The following is a 20,562-nucleotide window of genomic DNA, read 5'->3' as shown; positions in this document are numbered from 1 at the left end:
TTTTCTGCAACAAACATATTGCGATTTAATGAAGTTGAACATCATGTTTGTAAAAAAAGAGACCCTTATTTAGACCTGATTACCCAGCTTCGTTTCTCTCGTGGACAAGAGGGACTTTATGCAAGCATGGCTTTCTGTTTACTAAAAAGTAATGGGAATAAATAATAAGAAGCAGAGGCAGTTTCTTTTGAGCGCACTTTTTTGACAAAGACTTCTCTGATCTACAAACCACAAACAAACGACCTTAGTCCCAAATGCCCTTAGTCATTGTTTGTGGGCCATTACATGAATGTCACCCATCAGGTTCTTTCTGAATAGGCCGTAACAATGAGAGGGAGGGAGGAGTGTCGGTAATTTTAAAAGCTATATAACTACAGAGCCCCGCATACAGAGATACACCTGCCGAGTTTCCCACTCTCGACTCACACGCCGACAATGACCATGAAGTTTGGTATCCTGATCTGCGTTTCTGTTCTCTTTTACCTCTCTGGTAAGTATAGAATTTGGCAATTCATGATACTTAAATACAATGACGTGCGCATGTCGTGTAATAAGTGCCTTAGTTAAAACCAAATTCAGATTTATAGTTAGTCAGGCTACTACTGCTCTTTTAAAGACGTCATGTGACATCGTTGTGTCATAATAAGTGTCATACACAATGTTTGTTTAACATATAATGGTGACTTTTACATGATTGTTTGCTTGCCTGAAATCCACACATGATAAGGTTACAGCTCACAAGATCAAACTTTTGTTCTTTAGTGCCATTGTTCACCGATTCAGACAGGTCCATTTTGTGATATTTTGGAACTGGTCCATATTGTAGAAATCCATGATAGCTGACATATGACACTGATGAGAACTGGGATACTGCTTACTTGGCCAGACATTTAGGGGTTTTTATAAAAGAGAAAATATGGACAGAAACAAGACAGAGTAAACTGAATTGTTCATATAAGGATAGATATCTTTTGTCCAGGCTGATTCTCTGACTAGAACCTGTTCTGAAGCTCTGTAAGAAAATATAAACCTTTAATCCATGCAAATACACTCAGGGGTGTAATTATTGTTTTTTTTTTTTTTTTTTTTTAAATGATAACGATTATAACAAAAGGGGGGGAGGAAAGTATGCAAAGAGCAAATACGTCAAGTGCCTGCTATTCAAGCCAAACATACAATAGGTTGTACAAATAAGAGTACAAAACTTGCTTAGCCAGTTTTTTTATTATTATTGTCTAGAATTTCAATAGAGAAAAAATTTGTGCCTTTCCTGCTTTATTCCTCACAATAACTTTTTTTTTTCTCTACTATTTCTACAGTGGCAGAAAAACAAGAGAGTGAGGTAAGTTAAAGTAAAATCATTTTAAATTCACCAGATGTAACTTTTTTTTTTTTTTATGCTTAACAAGTGCGCATTTATTTGATCAGAAATACAGTGAAATTTCCATTAATTACTCCAGTATTCGGTGTCACATGATCCTTCACAAATCATTTTAATATCCAGATTTTGAATATTTCAAACACATTTTTGAATTCTTTGAATAGAATTTTCAGCGTTCATTTCATTAACAAAATCTTTTGTAACATTATACGTTCTTACAGTCACCTAATCAATGTCTGTAATGTTAAACGGTTATTCACGATTAATAGCATCCAAAATAAGTTTCTCTTTACAGGTTTGTACTGTTTATTTTGAATTTATTAAAACACACTCGCATACAATATATTTACATAGTATTTACATGTAAATGCGTTTATATATTTATTTTCTTATATTTGATATTGTATATAAATATTTAATGTATGAAGATTTTAATTAAATACAAACGCTTACGTGTATATATTCATGTATACGTAATAAATATACATAATATACACAAATATAGTATGTAGAGAAAAACTTTTATTTTGGATGCGATTTGAAATACGATTAATCGTTCGACAGCACTACTTTTAACCTTTGAACAGTAGCGTGTAATCAAGTAAAATGAAGGTAAAGTGTCATGATACTTGATTCATTACAGGACAATGTTTCTGGTTTGGGATGTACTCGTGAGTACGATCCGGTGTGTGGAGACGATGGAGTCACGTACTCCAACGAGTGCATGATGAACTGGCAGAACAAGTACGTGAGCCGAGCATTTGTGTAATGTAAATCCAGCATTTTGAGAAAGCTGAGGCAACGGATGTGAGAAATCTCAGGCCACGTCCAGATGTCAGCTTTAAATCAATTAGTTACAAACCTCCCAAGGTTTAGTAAACAGCCATGTTTTCAGAACGAGGAAAAAAATATCTGTTACGAAACGGTACTCGTGCTTCTTCTAACACGTCTTCTCTGTTTAGGAACAAAGACAATAAGGTCAACCTAAAGCACAAAGGAGAGTGCGAGACTTCCTAAACACGCTGCTGTTACATCTGTGACATCCAAAATGGCTTTCCATTTAGATATATAGCAACTACAGGAATGATATTCTGTCATACGTTCCTAAGTATCATAATGACATTTGCTATTGGATCTTTGCAGACATCGCTTTGTCAACATGTAATCTTATGCAATAAAGCAGTGAAGCATTTAAGAGGTCAATTTTATTAATAAATCTGTAAATTTAAATAAAGCATATTTATAAACTTCTTCCTTCTTACTGTCATGAAAGGGCAACAGTTGTAGCACAAGCACCTTTTTTTCTGAGCCAGAATCTTCAGAAAGCTAAAAATGCTTAAAATGTATTTTTAATATATGTATGAATGCACGATTATTTTTCTGCATCGTTTAATACATTAAAATCTATACATACACTGACTTGAACATATATTTTCTACGATGTAGATGTTTTTGCTTTCTGAAATGTAATTCATTTTGAGGGGAGTAAAAATATATATATCTAACTACAATATTAGAAAGCTTTAAAATTAAAAATAATATATACAGCTGATGGGCGTTTGTTTTTGTTTGTCACAACTTTTTTTGGAATTTATTTGAAATGATCCTTACTTATTTGCTCATCTAGTTGTGTAAAAATATTGAACAATTCTAGCGCTACAGCTGTAAAACTCAGATTTTAATTTTGATTTACTTATATTAAAATGACACTTCATCTATAGCACTACAGCTCTAGGGCTTCGTTAATAGCATGTTAATGAAACTTACATGCATACCAAATTCTTAATGGAGCAACCACACAATCAATCATTTACAACTCAATTATTTTATTAGTTCACTGTGTCCCAAAGAAAGCAGCAGCAGCACCAATTTATACCTGTCGCATTTTAACCACCATAGAGTCCACAAGTGCCAGTATCTCTGAAAAATAACCGTCCTGCTCTCCTACGTCCTGTTCTGTGAGCACCAGTTCTTGGTACTGTTTTTGAAGTTCACTCAGAGAGGCTGTCAATGCGGGATTCTGTTTATATTGAGTCTGACACTGAGCCATCATGGCAAGCAGAGTGCGCAGAGCCTTCTCTCTGTAGTCATGCTCAGGTGACTCTAAAAGCTCAGGCACCAGCCTGCACCATCCCTGCTCCACCAACATGGGCAGGAGGGAAACTTCAGCATACTGTCGCAAGCGTTCCTGATGAGACGAATCTGGTATAATGTCCATTCCCACCTGAGATATCAACTCCTGCGACACAAAACGCAAGTGACTTCTAACTATGAGTTACTTACGGTAAAATGAAAAATTGACCTCAATTTTGTGTTTACCAATGCTTCATTTATGCAATTAAAAACATTGGAAACATTTTACACAGCTGTTAGTCCAGTCACCAGTGTTACATGGATGCTTTTTTAAATATTATAATAATTATTACCAGTGTATTTAAACTTATAAACAAATATTAACCTTCTCAATGATCATATCGTAGAGCACCGTTATGATTCTCACGCGCAGAGGTTCCGTCCCCGGTGTTTGAAACAGTTCGCTGAGCACCTGCACACCACCAAGCTTCAAAAAGTGACTTTGAGCAAACGGGAAGTGACGCAGGAGAGAGGCCACGGCAAATAACACCTGTGTTAAATCAGAACGACAGAATACATTCATCTACATTAACAAATAATGACATTTTACTATTTACTACCATAATAAACAGTACAATGCCCATGGTTTCTGGTTGGTCATACCTTTTTCTTTACCGTTATTGGTCGCTGAGTGGCAAGCAATGTCAACAGTTTCTGTAACGCACCTCCTTCTATTGCCTCAACTTGCACTGATGGATTACTAGAAAAATGCAGATGACAACTGATTATATAAACGTAAGGGTACGTGAAATTTCACGGAATCTGCTTGACCACATTGGACATGTTGCCAAGTTTGCCAGGCAAAATCCCTCCCGGTTACCTGGATTTCCAATAAAATTGCTGAATTTTGCTCACAAAAATTAACTCATTAGTAAATGCCAACGCACCTTAAGTCATGTGTAAGCAGCCGTTTCATTGGAGGAAAATGCTACTTACCTCGAAACAGCAGATCCAAGCACAAAGGCAGCACTCTCTTGGAGACGAATGTCTGTGCTGTTTAAAACATTTATAACCAATTGCATTCCTCCCATGGACACCAAATTTCGGGCATTATCTACCTGTAAAAGGGATCCGATGACTTTGAGAATCAGTGAACTGTATTTCCAAGACATTTGATTTTATAATCATAATTGAGGCCTGACCTGGTGCACAAGGTACTCCAAGTCAAGGAGAGCTGTGATTTTTTCCTCGTTTGTGCTGTTGGTATTATTAAATTGGTTTAAAAGCCTCCTCATAACTTGAACGTCTGTCTCCACAAGCATGTCAAGTGCCTCCATGTCTTTTTTCAGCTCTTCGATGGGGCGAAATTGAGCCCTCACTGCATCCTCATCCTATCAACGAACACCTTGATTAAAAAAAAGCTCAAACGGCAAAATGGTTAGAGATAAACTCAAACGAACATACTTTCGTGTCCACCAGATCATCCATTCCTTCTTTAAACTTTTTCAAAGCCTCTTTCAACTCCTCAGCTGTGAATGACGAGCCGTGCATGTTCATCGTCCCTTGCCTGCTCCACAGCGGAAAAGTATGCATAACAAGCTATGTGATACATGCATTTCATTTAGAACACCGCATTCTTCTACCAATATACCTATTTCCATCACTCCTGTATTTGAGACCAGCCTCCTCTCCAATCTTGACCTCTCTGTGGCCTGTCTGAAGATTTAATCTGACATGGGAGCCTGCTGGAACTGCTTGACCTAAATTGAATTACAGACAAGTAAGGAATTGATCTGTTAGTCATCTATTTATTTAAGGACACAGCAGTCAGCATGAGAATATACACACCTGGTTTGAGAGTTTGCCACTTGTCTGTAGGTCTAAACACCTCCAAATCCTCAGAATCCTCATCCTCTAATAATGTTTCTTCACCCTTGCTATGATCATCAGAGCCTTCTTTGATAGACAGGGCTGTTGGTGACTGAGCAATCAAAATTATGCTGTTATTAAAGTGTTACAATAAAAGAAATACTAAGATGTGCAACAGCAGATCTCACCTTCTCGTTGTGGGCACATATGAGACCAACACTGACAAGCCAGAGAGCGATCGACAATCCCAGTTTGCACTTCCTTTGCATTATTATACGTCTGGTCATCATCATTTGGACACGCGAAGGTAAATTATGAAAAATAATCTGATAAACGATCACACGTCATCCATGACCAGGAGACCAGGTGAAAGCGAAATTCATTTCCAAACCTGGGCGATGTAAGGTTACTAAATTAACTCATTCTGGATTTGGCCGTTCTACGGCAAAAAAAAAGTATATATATATATATATATATATAAAATATGTTTTACTTACGTTGTTAACATGCTGGGTTTAACTGAACGTCCAGAAAGAAACAACTAGAAACCACGTGCATTTCCGCAGTCCATCTGGACTGAATACGTGAACCAATCAGACAAGTGCAGCGGTGTTTTCGGAAAACGTCATTCTTTCTGATCGCGATGATTGGCTAAAGGAAGATGCGCCTCTTCATGATGCAATCAAAAGCAAGTTAAACCGACTGCTATTATTATTATTATTATTATTAATAAACAGAAGTTTAATTTATATATATATATATATATATATATATATATTTTTTTTATTTTTTTTTTTTTTTACGGCATAGCTATAACTGTAATGTTAACTTCATGTAAAGTAACTACGTGGATTACACAAGAAACTAAAATATACAAATTTGCACAAATACAGCTGACACATATGACTTATATGCTTATATACTGTTCAGTCAATCATGTTTGTAAACAGTTATAGAACAGAAATAAGTACACAAGTTATTTTTTTTATTTAAACAAATAATTATCTATAATACAAAGAATATTAATACATTTATAAAAGTAAACTGTTCTACAAACCATGTACATGTGAAAGGTCAAGTCAAAAAACAATTAATGACGTAAATCATACACTGTAAAATACATACACAATCTTTTTTTATATATATATGACAAATGATACAGGATTCACATTTTAAGCTAGCTAAACTACTGCTGAGCACACTCGTTTGCCATAGTTTTTTCAGAGTTAACATGAGTGGGCTGTTGGTACTTTTTCCTCTTCTTTTCAGTTCTCCAATTCTCCTCCTCTTCACTGCTTTGATGAGTTTGATCATCATTCTTGCTTTTGGAGTCACTTACAGGAGACCTACAGGTAAATCATTCAGTTTGTGGTGGTTCAAAATACAGACCTTAAGTACTAAAATGTAAATGTCAAAGCAGCATTAAGTTAATTGCAACCACCATTATTGCGACTGCCACAGAAAGTTATTATAACTATCATTACTTCTACAGCGACAGGAATGCTTTCTTAAAGAAATAGCTCGCCCAAAAATGAAAATTACCCCATAATATACTCACCTCCAAGCCATCCTAAGTGTATATAACTTTCTTCTTTCAGACAAACATTTTTTTTTATCTGCTTCAGAAGACGTGTTACACCTGGAGGTGTATAGCTTAGTTTTACAACAGATGTGCAATTTAAGGAACATCAAAATAATGGCCGCTATCCACCATTACCAAGCTCGGAAGAGCCAGGATCTTTTAATTTTTTTTAAAACTCAACTGTGTTCATCAAAAAGAAGAAAGTTGTATACACAAAGGATGGCTTGCGTGAGTAAATTATATGGTCATTTTTCATTTTTGGGTGAACTATTCCTTTAAACTTTGAAATTTTAATGTCACTGTCAAAAGGTCTGACAGTTGAAGTGCAAAATGTTAACAAATATGTATTTATATTACGTTTCAAAACAGTTTTAGCAGTCCTTTCATTTCATCTTCACTAAACCAAGATCAAAAGAGGATAAAATGTCAAAATAAGTTCCTTCGAACTACAGGATTCCTGAGAGGCAGCGGTAGAGCAGGAAGTGACGGTCGAGGAGTGAGTGTTTTCATAAAACCCAGGAAGAGGAAGATGATAAAGACTGTAAAGTTGACACAGCGCAGGAGAAAGGAGAAGGGTTGGCATGCAGAGGTTGGCACTGACCTGGGCGCATCGGGAATGCAGACTGGGGGATCCTCGCAGATTCTAACAGACTTGCTTTCACGGGGCAGTTCACGGGGGTTGGGATCTGTGGCTTGTGCAGACTGTAACGGGATCACAACTGGCTTCTCAACGGGATGATTGAGGGTTTCTTCCACTGTTTTTTCACCTGAGCCCTTGCTTGGCTCAGTATCCATGGTTGCAGTTTCCTCTTTGCTAGATGCCGACTTCTCCTCTGGAACAGGTACAGGAAACTTCTCACGTCTGCGTTTCTGTACTTGTGCTTTGTTCACCTCTGAATACATAATGGTACATTAATTACCAGAATATATATTTGCAGTACAAAGATGAATTGTTACGGCAGTTAACCCAAGAGTGCAAAAGTACCCACCCATTTTTTCAATTGCCTTGGTTCCAAATTATTTTCCCCATACGTTTTTATGGAAAAGTCTTTGTTAAAAAGATAATGAACCATACCAACCAGCCTCTTTCACAGAGCTTTGTGGAAATGGGTAAATGCTCAGAGTATAATGGTACACAAACATGCCGTTCAATAAGTAGGTCATGGATCCTCATGGTTTCAGTACAGCAAGGGAACATGCAATGGCTTTATTATTATTAAACATTGGTTTACTGAACAAATTGCTATTTCTTTTAATAAATTTAATTATAAAAAATGTTCTTGAGATAAAAATCTACCTCAGCTTATGTTTTAAACTGAGCCCTTTACATTACTCTAAGGTTACAATGAACAACAACTTAAATTTAACTACAAATCATTTTTAAATATACTAATCAGCACTCAAAAAAAAAAAAAAAAAAGTATGCAAACATGTTTTTAAATTAACTTAAATTATATGTTTTCTCTAGCAAACTAACAAGCTGTGGACACTAATGACTTGTATGAGGTAAATAAAATGCTATACAGCATGTTGTTTTTATTCTTTCTGCAGTGAAAAATGATTACATAAGAAATTACATAAGCAATTTGTTTCACCACATCAAAGATCGTAAAACAACATAGTTTGAATTTACTGAAAGAAAAGTAACATAATTTGAAAGACTTTGAGACTTTGTTTTTGTTTTGTTTTTTTTATCAAAAGTAACAAGGTACAAAACCAAAAGTTTCCAATGAAGTTTCACTTTTGCAGTGGTTAAAACCATGCTATATTTGTTCTTCGGTACACATGTTCTCAGTCGAAAGGCCCGTGCTGGAAATTTGCAGTACAAATGTGTGTACCATTACACCCCCCAGTGAGTGCTTAATAATTATTTTATTCATTTGCTTGTCTAATTTAGAAATTGGTGGAGAGCTGCACAATCATATCCATGATTAAGATCCTCTTTAATCACAGCAGGTCAGTCTTATACGTGCATGTTATTTTTAAAAGTCAATTCTCATCTGAAGCAAACAAAAGGTATTTTTACTTTCGCAACCCATCTGTTGCACTCTATTACACTCTAAACTGGTTCATGTAGATAATTAAGGTTCACAGATGGAGAAAAAAAAAAAATTACCATTAGGTGTATATTTCATCTTTAGTTCTTCAAGCTTGACTTGGAGCCTCATATTGTCACTGTGCCTTTGTTTAAGTGCTTGCTCCGTGCCATAGAGTTTCCTCTCCAACTCCAACACTCTTTGACTTTCAGAGAGCGCTTTCATTCTTGCCATGGACAGCTCATCCTTCAGTTTCTCTGCATCCTTTCTATACACATACATGTCATAATTGCTTAAAAAAAGGTCTGAGGTAACACCACCGATGCAAGTAATTAATGAAGAATGCTTACTTTGAATTTGAAAGTTGCATTTTTAATAGATCCGTGTAGTAAGTCTCATCCATAAGTTCACCCTCTTTAGAGGGGGCAGCTGGATGCTGGTCTTTTACGGTCATCTGTCGGTGACAGTTTATAGTATTAGTTTCACAAACTGTCAGATTTTTTATTTCTATAATCGACTGTATTGGGCAATGCTCACCTTCTCTTTCTCCAGTTCTCTTACTTTAATCATCAGGCTTTCTATCTCATTGTTTTTTTCAGATAACATGAATTGCAGTCGTTCAAGCTGTGCCGGGTCAGCCCTGTTGCCCTGGAGCTGCATAAGGGTGGCTATCTGCATCTAAACCAGAAAACAATATTGTGAGAAAACTCGAAAAATGTAAATGTAGAAAAACATTTCTCACAAACCATCATTTACCTTCATGCGGTGCATATGTTGCTTGGTAAGAGCATGCTGCTTGTGTAAAGACTCATGCTGTCGTTTCATGCTGTTCAGCTGTCGCTCCATCTCTGCTCTTTTGTCCTCTACCTGTGCAGATCCAAATATTTTGTGTCATGGCACAAAGGAATTAAGGTATAACCTCATGAAACATTTAGTAATGACCTTTTCAATTTATTAACATGTTATACTAATTTTACGTTTACTGCTAGGCTTGCTGCTGATTTTTTTTGTAATAAAAATTATTTAGAACAAATAGATTAAAACCAAACAGTGCAGGGCACCAAATGAACTAGAGTTGCGCAATGATCAGATTTCATTTATCCAGGAGGAGAATCTGACCGACAAGAAGAATGAGGTGAAAAAAAACAAAACAAAATGCAAAAGCACCTGTTAAAATATTTGTATACCAATTTAAACTTTGTCAAAGTTATTTGTTTTTTTATATAAAGGCACACAGCATGTGTTTTTATTCATTTTGTTAATAAAATTTCTATGCTCTACATTGTATTTTGTTGTCACTTGAATTTAAGTTAAACATTTGATGCTGAACTTGTCGCTAATGTAAACAATTTAAAATGCACACGGTTAATTTTTAAACTAGGCTATTTAAAAGCAAAGGAAAGTGAGGGAAAATTAAAAGCAAATAACTGCTTGTTGCCAAATTGCTGTAAATGTAAAAGCTGAATTGAAACACGTGTGGCACTTACAGGCTATTTAAACCTAAAAGGAAAGAGAGGAAATGCGGAAAACTCAAACGAACCACCACCATGGTGATACCGGTATTACCGGTGTTGATACATGTTGATTAACCGGTGATCAAATTTCCTCACCGTCACAACCCTTTTAACTGCCTTTTTAACCAAAAAAGGCATTGTATAGGTATTACAAAATGTTACTCAGACACTCTTGAGTTATAATGAAATCTCTTAGCACACATAAATATCAAAGTAGAAGTAATGCTTAATGAGGTACCTCAGAAAACAAGGAATTGCCTTTGCTGTTTGGATCTTGTGCCTGCTGTAACACCTGCTCCAGCTGGATCTGAAGGTCTTGGTTGGCTTCACGAGCTTTCTACATCAAGTAGAATATATATATAAAAAATATATAGAGTTTTGACTTAATTATTTTCCCCAATTCATTTATCAAATTTATCAATTTCCCAAAAACAGCAGCAACAACAACAACATGTATCAGTTTCCACAAAAATATCAAGTTGTACGTTTCATTGTCAACTGTGATAACATGAAAATAAAATCTTCAGCGTCAAATCAACATGTAAAAATTATTTCTGAAGCATGAGGTGACACAAAAATGTAAAAAAACGCAGCTTTGCTATCACAAGAAAAAAACACATTTAAAATATATAGAAATACAAAGAAAGTTGCTATATTTCACAATATTACCTTATTTAACAAATAAATGCAGCCTTGGTGAGCCATAAGAGACTTATTTTTAATTGTATTAATGATTTTTGAAAGCTACTTTAAATACTTTTTTTTTTTACGTTCACTTGAAAATGCTTATAGACATACCTCCAAAGCATTGTAGCAGGACACTGCCTCTTTCTCTCTCTCTTCCTTCTCTTCTGTGAGCCTCTCTAGTTGTCTCTGGAACGCGGTGTTGGCCAAATGTAACTGCTCTTCTTTGTATCGTGCCTCCTGAAGCTCCTGCTCCAAAGTCGCCTGCAAGACAAGGTCACACTTCAGCACCAACCGCACATTGATATTCTTCATTTCTATAAAACCATGTTCTTCCATTAAAAATAAAGATCGGAAGGGAATTTACCATTGTTGATTCCATATCCTCCATCTGCATTTGTAGCTCAAGGATCTCCGAGGACATTGTTTCATGAGCACGTTCTGTAAGGGCACGAAGTTCTTCGGTTTTGCTGTTCAGCGCTTCAGACTGCTGGTCCAGCTTGTGTCTCATCTGCCTCTCAGCAAGTTGAGCCTCCTCTAAATTCGTCTTCATTTTCTCCAACTACCAAGACATTTGGTCAGCATTGCAGATGGCATCATTCTTTTCAGGACAGAGTTATGCTTTAATCCAAATTGTACAAGTTTTCTGCTACTAGTGGCATCACCAAATGTAAAAATTAAAAAAGTTTTCAGATTTCCTAAACACTCGCCCCATTATCCATTTTCAAAAATTATTTTAACATGAAAAGTGGCATACTTTCATTTTAAGGAATAAAAACATGTAAGAAAGCATGCTACTTTTGAAGATGATATTCGATGATAAAGATGATAAAGACCTTATTCTTTAAGTCACTGAGCTCAAGAGCATGGTTCCTCTCCAGCAAAGTTTGTTGCTGCTCCATGTGATGCTTCTGTTGGTTTTTGACAAGATCGAATTCAGATCGCAGACTCTCCAGCATTCGGGCTTTTAACTCAACTTCCCTTTGTAAGGAGTATTTCTCTTGTTCCAGGGCCTGCGATTAGAAAAAAAACCCCTCTTATTTTAGCACATCAGAAGGAATCATTCAATGATAAACTGGCCTGTCAATTATCTATCTATTGTGGAGATGAAATGCTGGGTCAGTACCTCAATGACACCGGTCATCTCAATTCGTTGTTCCTCCAACTGGCTGTGCAGATCCATTTTGTCATCCAAGAGTTGAAGTCCATACTGTCCAGCCCTCTGAAGAGCCTCTTCTCCTTCCTGAACCTTCCGCCGCAAAACTTTAATCTCATTCTCAAGATCTGACATCTAAAGTCAAAGAGAACATGTGATCATTTACCTGTATACCACTTTATCTCTCATATATGTGTTTCAGCCCAGCCCTGTCACTTTCATTGCATCTTTGTCAAGGGTAACAGTGATTCTCATTTAGTTTTTCATTTAAGAAAGAATGTCAAATAGGTCAGGAACAGCATGAAAGTGAGTAAATGATCAATCTAATGTTTTTGCTCAACTATACTATTAAACGCATTAAACGTCGAGCTATCTGTGCAAACATCGCGTGAAATTTTTTAATAAGAATGTTTTTACATTTTTTAAGAATGTTGACACATGTAATTGACAGCTACACAACAAAATACAATGTCTAAACGTGTTTACCTTTAGATTTAAAAGTTGGTGAATGCAAGCTTATGTCTGAACAATGAACTTCCCCAACCGTTTTCTTGCTCGGGATCTTTCAAACTGCTAGTTTGAATTCTGCAGCGGTCGTCGATCAGCTATCGCGAGAAAACACGAGGTTTCCTACCGTTCACAAAACACAGCTCTCTAGTCTCTATAATGCCACCCGGTGGTCATACTTAACAACTGATTTAGATCAGAGGTACCCAAACCTTTGATTACAACAAAGACCTAAAATCTAAATTTATGTATGATTTGACTCAAAGTTTCGTGGATGAATGTTGAATTATATACAACTATATTATATTAAAACGTACATTAAAAATAGTTCAACTTATATCACATTTATTGTATGTAAATTAAAATGTAAAAAAAAACATATTTTGACCCAGTCTTGTGATATGGCATGGCAGGCCAAATTAAAGGTCACCACAGGCCAACTTTGGGCATCACTGCTTTAGATAAAACTGGTGAATGATAAAACTTCTCTTCTCAAAAATGTATGTTTTCACAGCAATGCATGACTTATGCTATAAAAGCAAGAAGCACATGTATACCCCGAGCTCAGTAAAATGACAAAAACATGGTTTAAATGAAATTATAGCTAAACTAGCTAAAACATTTAACTGCATAAACACATATACTATAATACACAAAACGGTTATGGTGATTTGTTTTAAATGATTGGATGGGATACAATAGATAGATATGATAGGCTACCTAATATTAGGGGGAAAAAAACATTTGTAACATTATAAATATTTTTATTATTACTTTGGTAAGTAAAAGTATTAGCTTCATTCATAATAGTTTTGTGGTTTTGCAAAATTGCATTTAATTATTTGTGAGGGTTACTGTTTAAAGTACTGCCCCTGGTATGAATAACACTGTAGTAAACAGTGGTTATGAAACGGAATATATGTGTGAAGTGTTGGGAATGACATTAACTATAGTGCACAAACAAACTTTTTTTACTTCAGGAAGCAGGAGGGTGGAAGGAGTTACATATCATTGAACATTCATAGGGTTCCTGGGGAGTTTGTCAACGGCTCTAAATTTCGTCTAGAGTTGGCAGACACCATGGTCCTATTACACCTGGTTTTAACATCCCTCTTGGGTGACTTGACTATAAACATTGAGCAAATTTGTAAATGTTAAATATCAGTACAAATTGCTCCCTTCTAGTGTCAGTTGGGTATGGGCAAAAGTAATTAATTTCTACCTTGGTATGCAATATTGTCCCATACATTTAGTCATATTGCATATCTAAAAACTTTAGGTTAATTCAAAATATGCATCCATAACAGCTTGAAACCTCATCTCACACTTAGACGATGGATGCGTTTTGCATATTAAAAGGCAAGAACACTGTCACACAAAGACACAACCTCCACCCATCAAAATGAAGTGTCACCAAATACCTGTAAATGGCTTGCTCTAGACATTTCATCTGTTATGCAGATCTTGTCTATCAGTTCCTATTGCCCATGCTGAGTAGATGACCTATGCAACTGCCCCCTCAATGAAACTCAGACAATTCAGTTTTATTTAGTAAGTTTTGCTGTGATGTCACCACACTTTTCCACCAACTATAAAAAAATCGTATACATATTACTTTGCATATAGGCCTATAGCCTACATATAGTAAATATAAACAATGTAAATAAATACATTAAAAAGGGTTTGTTTAATTAAAGTTACTACAATCAATACAAATTTATATTTTAGACAAATCAGCAACTATTTAAGATGATATGGTTGATAATCAGTTTTAGAAATCATTTAGACAATTTAAATGCTACGGAGATTGACACAAATGCCCCAGAAACTATCAAACGTCGTTCACCTGCTATGTGTTGAATTTTTTATTGCATCTAAATTATTAGTTCCAGATATGCAGTGAATTGAGTAAATGCTGAATGTGAAAAATGCAGCCGATTAGGTTCTAGTCCTAAAACCGGACAAGGAATTAGCATTTTCTAGATGGGTTCCTTCACATAAAATAGAAATATAAAATCGTAGCCTTATTTTAAATGTCAGTTTTAAGACATACGAGTAAAAAACGTCAGTATTATTTAAAGTGGTTTTAATATTTTGTGCTATTACATAGATTACAGTTGGTCAAAACTAATTTTAAATACTTAAGTCTGTTCATGAATTTTATTTATACAAATTGGTAGTTTTGTTATTTGATATATATTTTATTTAGTTTTTTGTTGTTGTTTTTTGTGCAATTCCACAAGCCCGCCTTTTTCCAGCGAAGGGGCGTGTCTTACCGCGGGAGAGAACAGTGCGTCATGACGACAGTCGGTTTAAAAAAAAAAAAAGAAAGAAATCCCTTTCTTCACAGTAGAGTCGTTACGGCGGTCTAGCGGAACGATATGTCAGCAATGGAGCAGCTCTGCAAACTTTTCGTTGGTGGCCTGAACGTCCAAACAACTAACGATGGGCTTCGCGCTCATTTTGAACAGTACGGTAAACTAACGGACTGCGTGGTAGTTCAAAACGATCAACTTCAGCGGTCTCGTTGTTTCGGCTTCGTAACGTACTCCAGCGCAGAGGAGGCTGATGCAGCAATGGCCGCCAGGCCACATGTGGTAGACGGTAAAACCGTGGAGCTGAAGAGAGCCGTGGCTCGGGAAGATGCCGGGAAGCCCGAAGCTCTCGCCAAAGTCAAGAAGATATTCGTCGGGGGCCTAAAAGAGGACATCGAGGAGAACACCCTCACCGAGTATTTCTCGCAGTTCGGCATGATCGAGAAATCCGAAGTCATCACCGACAAAGACACCGGCAAGAAGCGCGGTTTCGGCTTTGTCCACTTCGAAGATAACGACTCGGCCGACAAAGCCGTCGTGCTCAAGTTCCACATGATCAACGGGCACAAAGTGGAGGTCAAGAAAGCGCTCACGAAACAAGAGATCCAGGCCGCCGGCGGAGCTAGGGGCGGCAGGGGGAGAGGAGGAGGAAGAGGTATGGGGCGGAATCAAAATGGCTTCGGCGGCGGGAGAGGAGGCTACGGCGGCTACGGGGGTGGCTATGGCGGAGGCTACGGCGGCAGTGATGGCGGCTACAGCGGCGGCTATGGAAGTGGGGGTTACGGAGGAGGCTACGGGGGTGGGTACGGAGGCGGCTACGGCGAACAGATGGGAGGCTATGGCGGTGGTAACGGTTACAGTGACTTTGGCAGCGGATACGGCCAGCAGTCCTCCGGCTACGGGCCCATGAAGGGTGGAAATACGTACGCCGGCAGAAGCGGAGCCCCTTACCCCCGTGGCGGCGGGCCTGGTTACGGCAGGGGTGGCTACGGAGGCTACTAAAAAGCGCGTTGGGAAAAGACTCGGAAAGCTGCCCCCCCCCAGGTGTTCTCTCGGTTTCCACATTGGGCTCATTCACCCGGCCATGCAAGAGATGGCGGACACTGTGAAAGCATACCTTAAAGACCTCAATTCTTAACAGGTAGGAAGAAGATCTCTTCCCAGAAACCTGACTTGCTCGACCAGCTTTAGTTGTAGGACATGTTCTATTATATATATATATCATCGTTTTTCCACGTTTTAGGGCATGCAGCAAAATTGGCCCTGTTTAGTTTTTTTTTTTTTTTTTTTTTTTTTTAAAGATGCGATTTGTTCGTAACCCATTCGTTTTAAAATTCAGTTTTGTTCAGCACTAGCGATCTGTTGTCAAAATGCATTCTCAGTAGATCTGTTTTCTATATAAACTGTTGCCTATTGTCATGGGGGGATTAACGCATGCAGTTTTGAGTTTGTGTTCGTCTGTATAAAACCCACCACGATTTTTTTCCAAATTAGTTTATCATGATGGGATAGATTAGGCTACGTTATTTCTATTATTTTGTAAACCAGCGCATAAACCCACTCATGGAGTTCAGTTCAACGCTGTATGAGCATCATTACTTCCAACATTCTCTTGTGTATTGTATATTATGTCTTCAGATCAATTCAGTATTGTTAAACATTGATATGCAATTGTATGTTACTTTTTAAATAAAAGTTTCACCGCTTAATTATGCTTTCAGACGGCGTTTTGGCTGATAGACTTTAACTAAGAGGTTTTCACAACACCTGAGATCGTCATTTAAGCATATATATCCATATATATATATATATATGTAGTTGCATTACTACTTGAAGTTAACCTAACACAGCCCCACATTCAGTGCTATATAAGTATATTTATATAGTGTTTATGGTTTATATTTACTCTTGATTCCCACATATAGGTGTTCTTTCAGTTATTCCAGTACTTCAAAATAGCTGTAGCAGTTTGTTTGTACAGGGAACCTGTTCAGTACCTGGGTTCGATTGTGATAGGACTGAAATATCTCATTAGGATATCATCCTGCGATCTAGGTATGTAATCAACCTGTCTTCACTACGTGTTGGTCAAGTATTGCAATTTTTATTCATAAATGGATTATATTTATTCCTTAAGTTGTTTTTAATTAGTCTCCATAAGTCAAGTGGACTTTACATGAACTGGTGCGACGGAATTTGGGTTTGTAACACCGCGGCTTATTAGGACCTTTGACTTGATATGCCATTTTAAGGATTTTTTTCTTCACATTTTTGTTTTATCTTGCATTGACTAATGTGTTCCCTTTTCTTCCTGTCTTCCTCCCCAGGTGACCTTGGATGCCGGACTCTGCCCACATCAACTGTGGCCATGGAGTTTGGTTACCAACATCCACAGAGTAGTTTTAATAGTGGACTGGTGAAATGATGACAACATGGAGATTTTTATTTATTGTATTTTTTTAACTTTTTATAAATCTGTATACATTTGTAATAAAAAAGTGAAACTATTTGGGTGTGTGTGGATTATGTGCATGGAATGAGTTTATTTCTTGGGCTGGAGAGATTAATTGGAGATGGATTTGTGCGCATGTGCACACAGACAGGTGGTCCAGTAGATTAGGCAGGGGAATATGAAGCCTCCCATTTAAATTAGTCCTGCAATAACATGCAAAAAGTATTTATGCATTGTGATGCTGAGGCAGGCACTCTGATAAAGGTATGCATTTTACTAATATATATAATATCCCAAGAAAATTATTTTGTGTATTTGCACTATAAAGATTAACTAACTTGCATATACATTGGTGTGAGCAGTGAGACAGGTGCTTTCCTGATTTGGAAATGTTTCATAAAAACCGCAAGCAATAAAAGTGCCAATTTTGTGTGTTGGCTGGTATATAATCCTATGTGTAATCTCTATATATAACCATATATAATAAAGCTTGAGTAGTACTTTGAATTCATTTAAGACTATATAGCATACTGTATTTCCTGTATGTGATTATTTTACTGCTCTTGTGGAAAAATTGAACTATATTGATGACCACAACAAAGTTGAACATCTGACCATCTCACTTGAAACTTACGCTTTTAAATAATCTTTATCCGTGATCTTACTGCTGGCATCCTGATATTTTTTTTCTCCCAGGAACCTTCTGTAATCCCCAAATCTCTCACTACTCCCACCACAGTCACCGTATTAATCGGCTAGCTTGTTTTAAAATGGTTGTGGCTGTCCTTCAATTTTCAACATAATGCACTTTAATTGGATTAAAATGCAACAGGTGTACAAACATAAACAATGAGTGAATGATACAGTTGCCCTGTCCCTGAGCCTAGCATTTATGTGCCAAAATGTAATCAGTGTGAGACATAAAATATCTAGTTCGTACCTATAAAGGCCTAAAGTTAACTTGAGTTTGTTCAGTATTTCCAGGCTATTCCACAGAAAATGACTTTTTCTAATGAAAATATACTTTTTAGAATCACTACATCATGTTCGTGCTTTGAGTAGAGTAGTTGTGTCTTACGGAAATGTAAAATATACTTAATATAAACTGTACACAGAATATTTGCAGCAAAATAAAAACTACAATACTGAGTATAACAACAAAGGTTTTTTTCACGATAGAAATGTTTTTAAATGAAAACTTTAATTCCGTGATATTTCCAGGACATGTCTTGGATTCAGCGTACATTGTACCTGCTCAAGTTCACGTGTCACATAAATTCCGAATTTTATCTTTACAAAAAATACGTTTTTAAACCCAAAACGTATAATTCCACGAATTAGCTTTAAATCTCGTTCCAGCCTATAACGCATTTTGCTAATTAAGGACGTGTTTGATTTAAGCGTTTTACTTTGTAGCCAATCAGAGTCCACTACGTACGTGTTGACGCGCACAAAAGGAACCGCCCCCACGTTTCAAACGCATCGACTCCTTTCTTCCGCTGCGCGTGTTCTCAGTCAGTACGTCCATTGTAAGAAAATGACTAACCAGCTTTGTAAACTGTTCGTTGGCGGCCTGAACGTCCAAACGACCGACGAAGGCTTGAGGGCACATTTTGAGCAATATGGACAGTTGACCGACTGTGTGGTGGTGATGAACCAGCCGCTGCAGCGCTCCCGGTGCTTCGGCTTTGTAACGTACTCGAGCGTTGAGGAAGCGGACGCCGCCATGGCAGCTAGGCCTCATGTCGTGGATGGCAACAACGTGGATCTGAAGCGAGCGGTGGCCCGGGAAGACGCCGGCAGACCGGAGGCGCTAGCCAAGGTCAAGAAAATATTTGTAGGGGGGTTGAAAGACGACATCGAAGACGAACACCTCCAAGAGTATTTCTCCCAGTTCGGCGCCATCGAGAAGGCTCAGGTCATCACCGACAAAGACACCGGGAAAAAGCGAGGCTTCGGTTTCGTCTACTTTGAAGATAACGACTCCGCCGATAAAGCCGTCGTCATGAAGTTCCACATGATCAGCGGGCACAAGGTTGAGGTGAAGAAGGCTCTCACGAAACAAGAGATGCAAGCTGCCGGTGGTCGCGGCGGCAGGGGAGGCCGAGGAATGGGCCGGGGAAGCGGCTATGGCGGCGGAAGAGGTGGTTACTATAGTGACTACGGCTATCAGAACGGCGGCTACGGTAACGATGGCAACTACGAAAGCCAAAGTAGCTACGGAGGAGGCTACAGTGACCAGATGGGCGGCGGATACGGCAACGGGAATGGCTACAGCGATTTCGGCGAGGGTTATGGACAGCAGCCTTCGGGCTACGGCGCTATGAAAGCAGGCTACTATTCCGGCAGGAGCAGTGGGCCCTACCCACGCGGAGGCGGCGGTGGAGGAGGAGGATATGGAAGAGGTGGCTACGGTGGATATTAGAAGCACTAATGTGACTCTTTAAGCTGTACTTCGTTTTTTTTTTTTTTTTTTTTTTTTTACGCAAACTATTTGGACACTGGACTTTCAAAATGAAGACGTTTGGGGGAAAAACGTTTGGTATTGGGTTTAAATGAGAATTTGTCTGTGCCATTACCAGTACCAGCAGACACGCGTTGCGTTTTTCTTTTGTTTAGGTTAAAGTGGTCATGTTTACGCAAGTCAAGCCTGTTAAAAATCATGTAGGCTTCTGTATGATCTGTTTTAGGTTTATTGCCTGTCCATCGTTTGAGATGAAACTCAGGGGTAATGAAATTTAAGCAGCTCATTGTTTCATGACCTCCGTTTTTAAATGTAACTTAATTTCTGTTTTAATGGTATTACACCGTTCCTATTGTAAAACCGTTTTTAAGTATATTTAATTTGACCAACAGTGGCCATATAAGCCTTTTAACCATTAAAATCTTTTTCATAAATCTTCTGCCTGGTCCCTTTTGTCTCCAGTTGCTTTTAGACATCAGTGGTTTTGCTGTCTTTTAAACTCTCGAGCTAGCATTGAGCCATTTGATGG

At 37.7% G+C, this 20,562-nt stretch overlaps 5 protein-coding genes and 1 long non-coding RNA gene across 10 annotated transcripts; 4 read left to right on the top strand and 2 right to left on the bottom strand.

The window, feature by feature from the left end:
- Positions 1-352: 352 nt before the first annotated feature.
- On the top strand, positions 353-2,632 carry si:ch211-195b11.3 (uncharacterized protein LOC100334344 homolog). The gene is made up of 4 exons (XM_043257887.1): positions 353-490; positions 1,320-1,342; positions 2,025-2,125; positions 2,344-2,632. Exons 1-4 carry the CDS (start codon positions 436-438, stop codon positions 2,396-2,398), a joined length of 234 nt encoding a protein of 77 aa, XP_043113822.1. The 5' UTR covers positions 353-435; the 3' UTR covers positions 2,399-2,632.
- Positions 2,633-3,187: 555 nt separating this feature from the next.
- sil1 (SIL1 nucleotide exchange factor) lies at positions 3,188-5,931 on the bottom strand. 2 transcript variants are annotated; one of them, XM_043257886.1, is made up of 10 exons: positions 5,821-5,931; positions 5,512-5,714; positions 5,303-5,435; positions 5,106-5,214; positions 4,919-5,021; positions 4,657-4,845; positions 4,451-4,572; positions 4,118-4,214; positions 3,840-4,004; positions 3,188-3,620 (listed from the first exon to the last, which is right to left on the bottom strand). In XM_043257886.1, the coding sequence occupies exons 2-10, from the start codon at positions 5,614-5,616 to the stop codon at positions 3,252-3,254; spliced, it is 1,392 nt and encodes a 463-aa protein (XP_043113821.1). In that variant the 5' UTR covers positions 5,617-5,714; positions 5,821-5,931; the 3' UTR covers positions 3,188-3,251. The 2 variants fall into 2 exon arrangements, with proteins under 2 accessions (XP_043113821.1, XP_043113820.1); XM_043257885.1 differs by having other exon boundaries at positions 5,512-5,762; positions 5,821-5,899.
- Positions 5,932-6,287: 356 nt separating this feature from the next.
- On the bottom strand, positions 6,288-15,143 carry spdl1 (spindle apparatus coiled-coil protein 1). 3 transcript variants are annotated; one of them, XM_043256968.1, is made up of 12 exons: positions 12,782-12,936; positions 12,266-12,430; positions 11,976-12,152; positions 11,507-11,701; positions 11,254-11,403; positions 10,694-10,792; positions 9,698-9,808; positions 9,479-9,619; positions 9,292-9,395; positions 9,022-9,209; positions 7,507-7,798; positions 6,288-6,669 (listed from the first exon to the last, which is right to left on the bottom strand). In XM_043256968.1, the coding sequence occupies exons 2-12, from the start codon at positions 12,428-12,430 to the stop codon at positions 6,510-6,512; spliced, it is 1,782 nt and encodes a 593-aa protein (XP_043112903.1). In that variant the 5' UTR covers positions 12,782-12,936; the 3' UTR covers positions 6,288-6,509. The 3 variants fall into 3 exon arrangements, with proteins under 3 accessions (XP_043112903.1, XP_043112902.1, XP_043112901.1); XM_043256967.1 differs by lacking the exons at positions 6,288-6,669; positions 12,782-12,936 and adding an exon at positions 15,079-15,143 and having other exon boundaries at positions 6,687-7,798; XM_043256966.1 differs by lacking the exon at positions 6,288-6,669 and having other exon boundaries at positions 6,687-7,798.
- Positions 7,614-9,675, top strand: LOC122357566. The gene is made up of 4 exons (XR_006252494.1): positions 7,614-7,747; positions 8,374-8,411; positions 8,803-8,861; positions 9,541-9,675. It is a non-coding gene; the product is annotated as an uncharacterized LOC122357566 (long non-coding RNA).
- A 31-nt stretch (positions 15,144-15,174) lies between the features above and the next one.
- On the top strand, positions 15,175-17,624 carry hnrnpa0b (heterogeneous nuclear ribonucleoprotein A0b). 2 transcript variants are annotated; one of them, XM_043256970.1, is made up of 3 exons: positions 15,175-16,258; positions 17,099-17,172; positions 17,445-17,624. In XM_043256970.1, exon 1 carries the CDS (start codon positions 15,184-15,186, stop codon positions 16,117-16,119), a length of 936 nt encoding a protein of 311 aa, XP_043112905.1. In that variant the 5' UTR covers positions 15,175-15,183; the 3' UTR covers positions 16,120-16,258; positions 17,099-17,172; positions 17,445-17,624. The 2 variants fall into 2 exon arrangements, with proteins under 2 accessions (XP_043112905.1, XP_043112904.1); XM_043256969.1 differs by lacking the exon at positions 17,099-17,172.
- Positions 17,625-18,894: 1,270 nt separating this feature from the next.
- hnrnpa0l (heterogeneous nuclear ribonucleoprotein A0, like) lies at positions 18,895-20,467 on the top strand. The gene has a single exon (XM_043256972.1). It carries the CDS (start codon positions 19,107-19,109, stop codon positions 19,992-19,994), a length of 888 nt encoding a protein of 295 aa, XP_043112907.1. The 5' UTR covers positions 18,895-19,106; the 3' UTR covers positions 19,995-20,467.
- Positions 20,468-20,562: the final 95 nt, after the last annotated feature.

This window comes from Puntigrus tetrazona, chromosome 14 (genome assembly GCF_018831695.1).
Source record: "Puntigrus tetrazona isolate hp1 chromosome 14, ASM1883169v1, whole genome shotgun sequence".
NCBI classification, from domain to species: Eukaryota; Metazoa; Chordata; class Actinopteri; order Cypriniformes; family Cyprinidae; genus Puntigrus; species Puntigrus tetrazona.
Note: the sequence above shows the minus strand (reverse complement) of the source record. Positions and strands in the feature narration are given on the sequence as shown.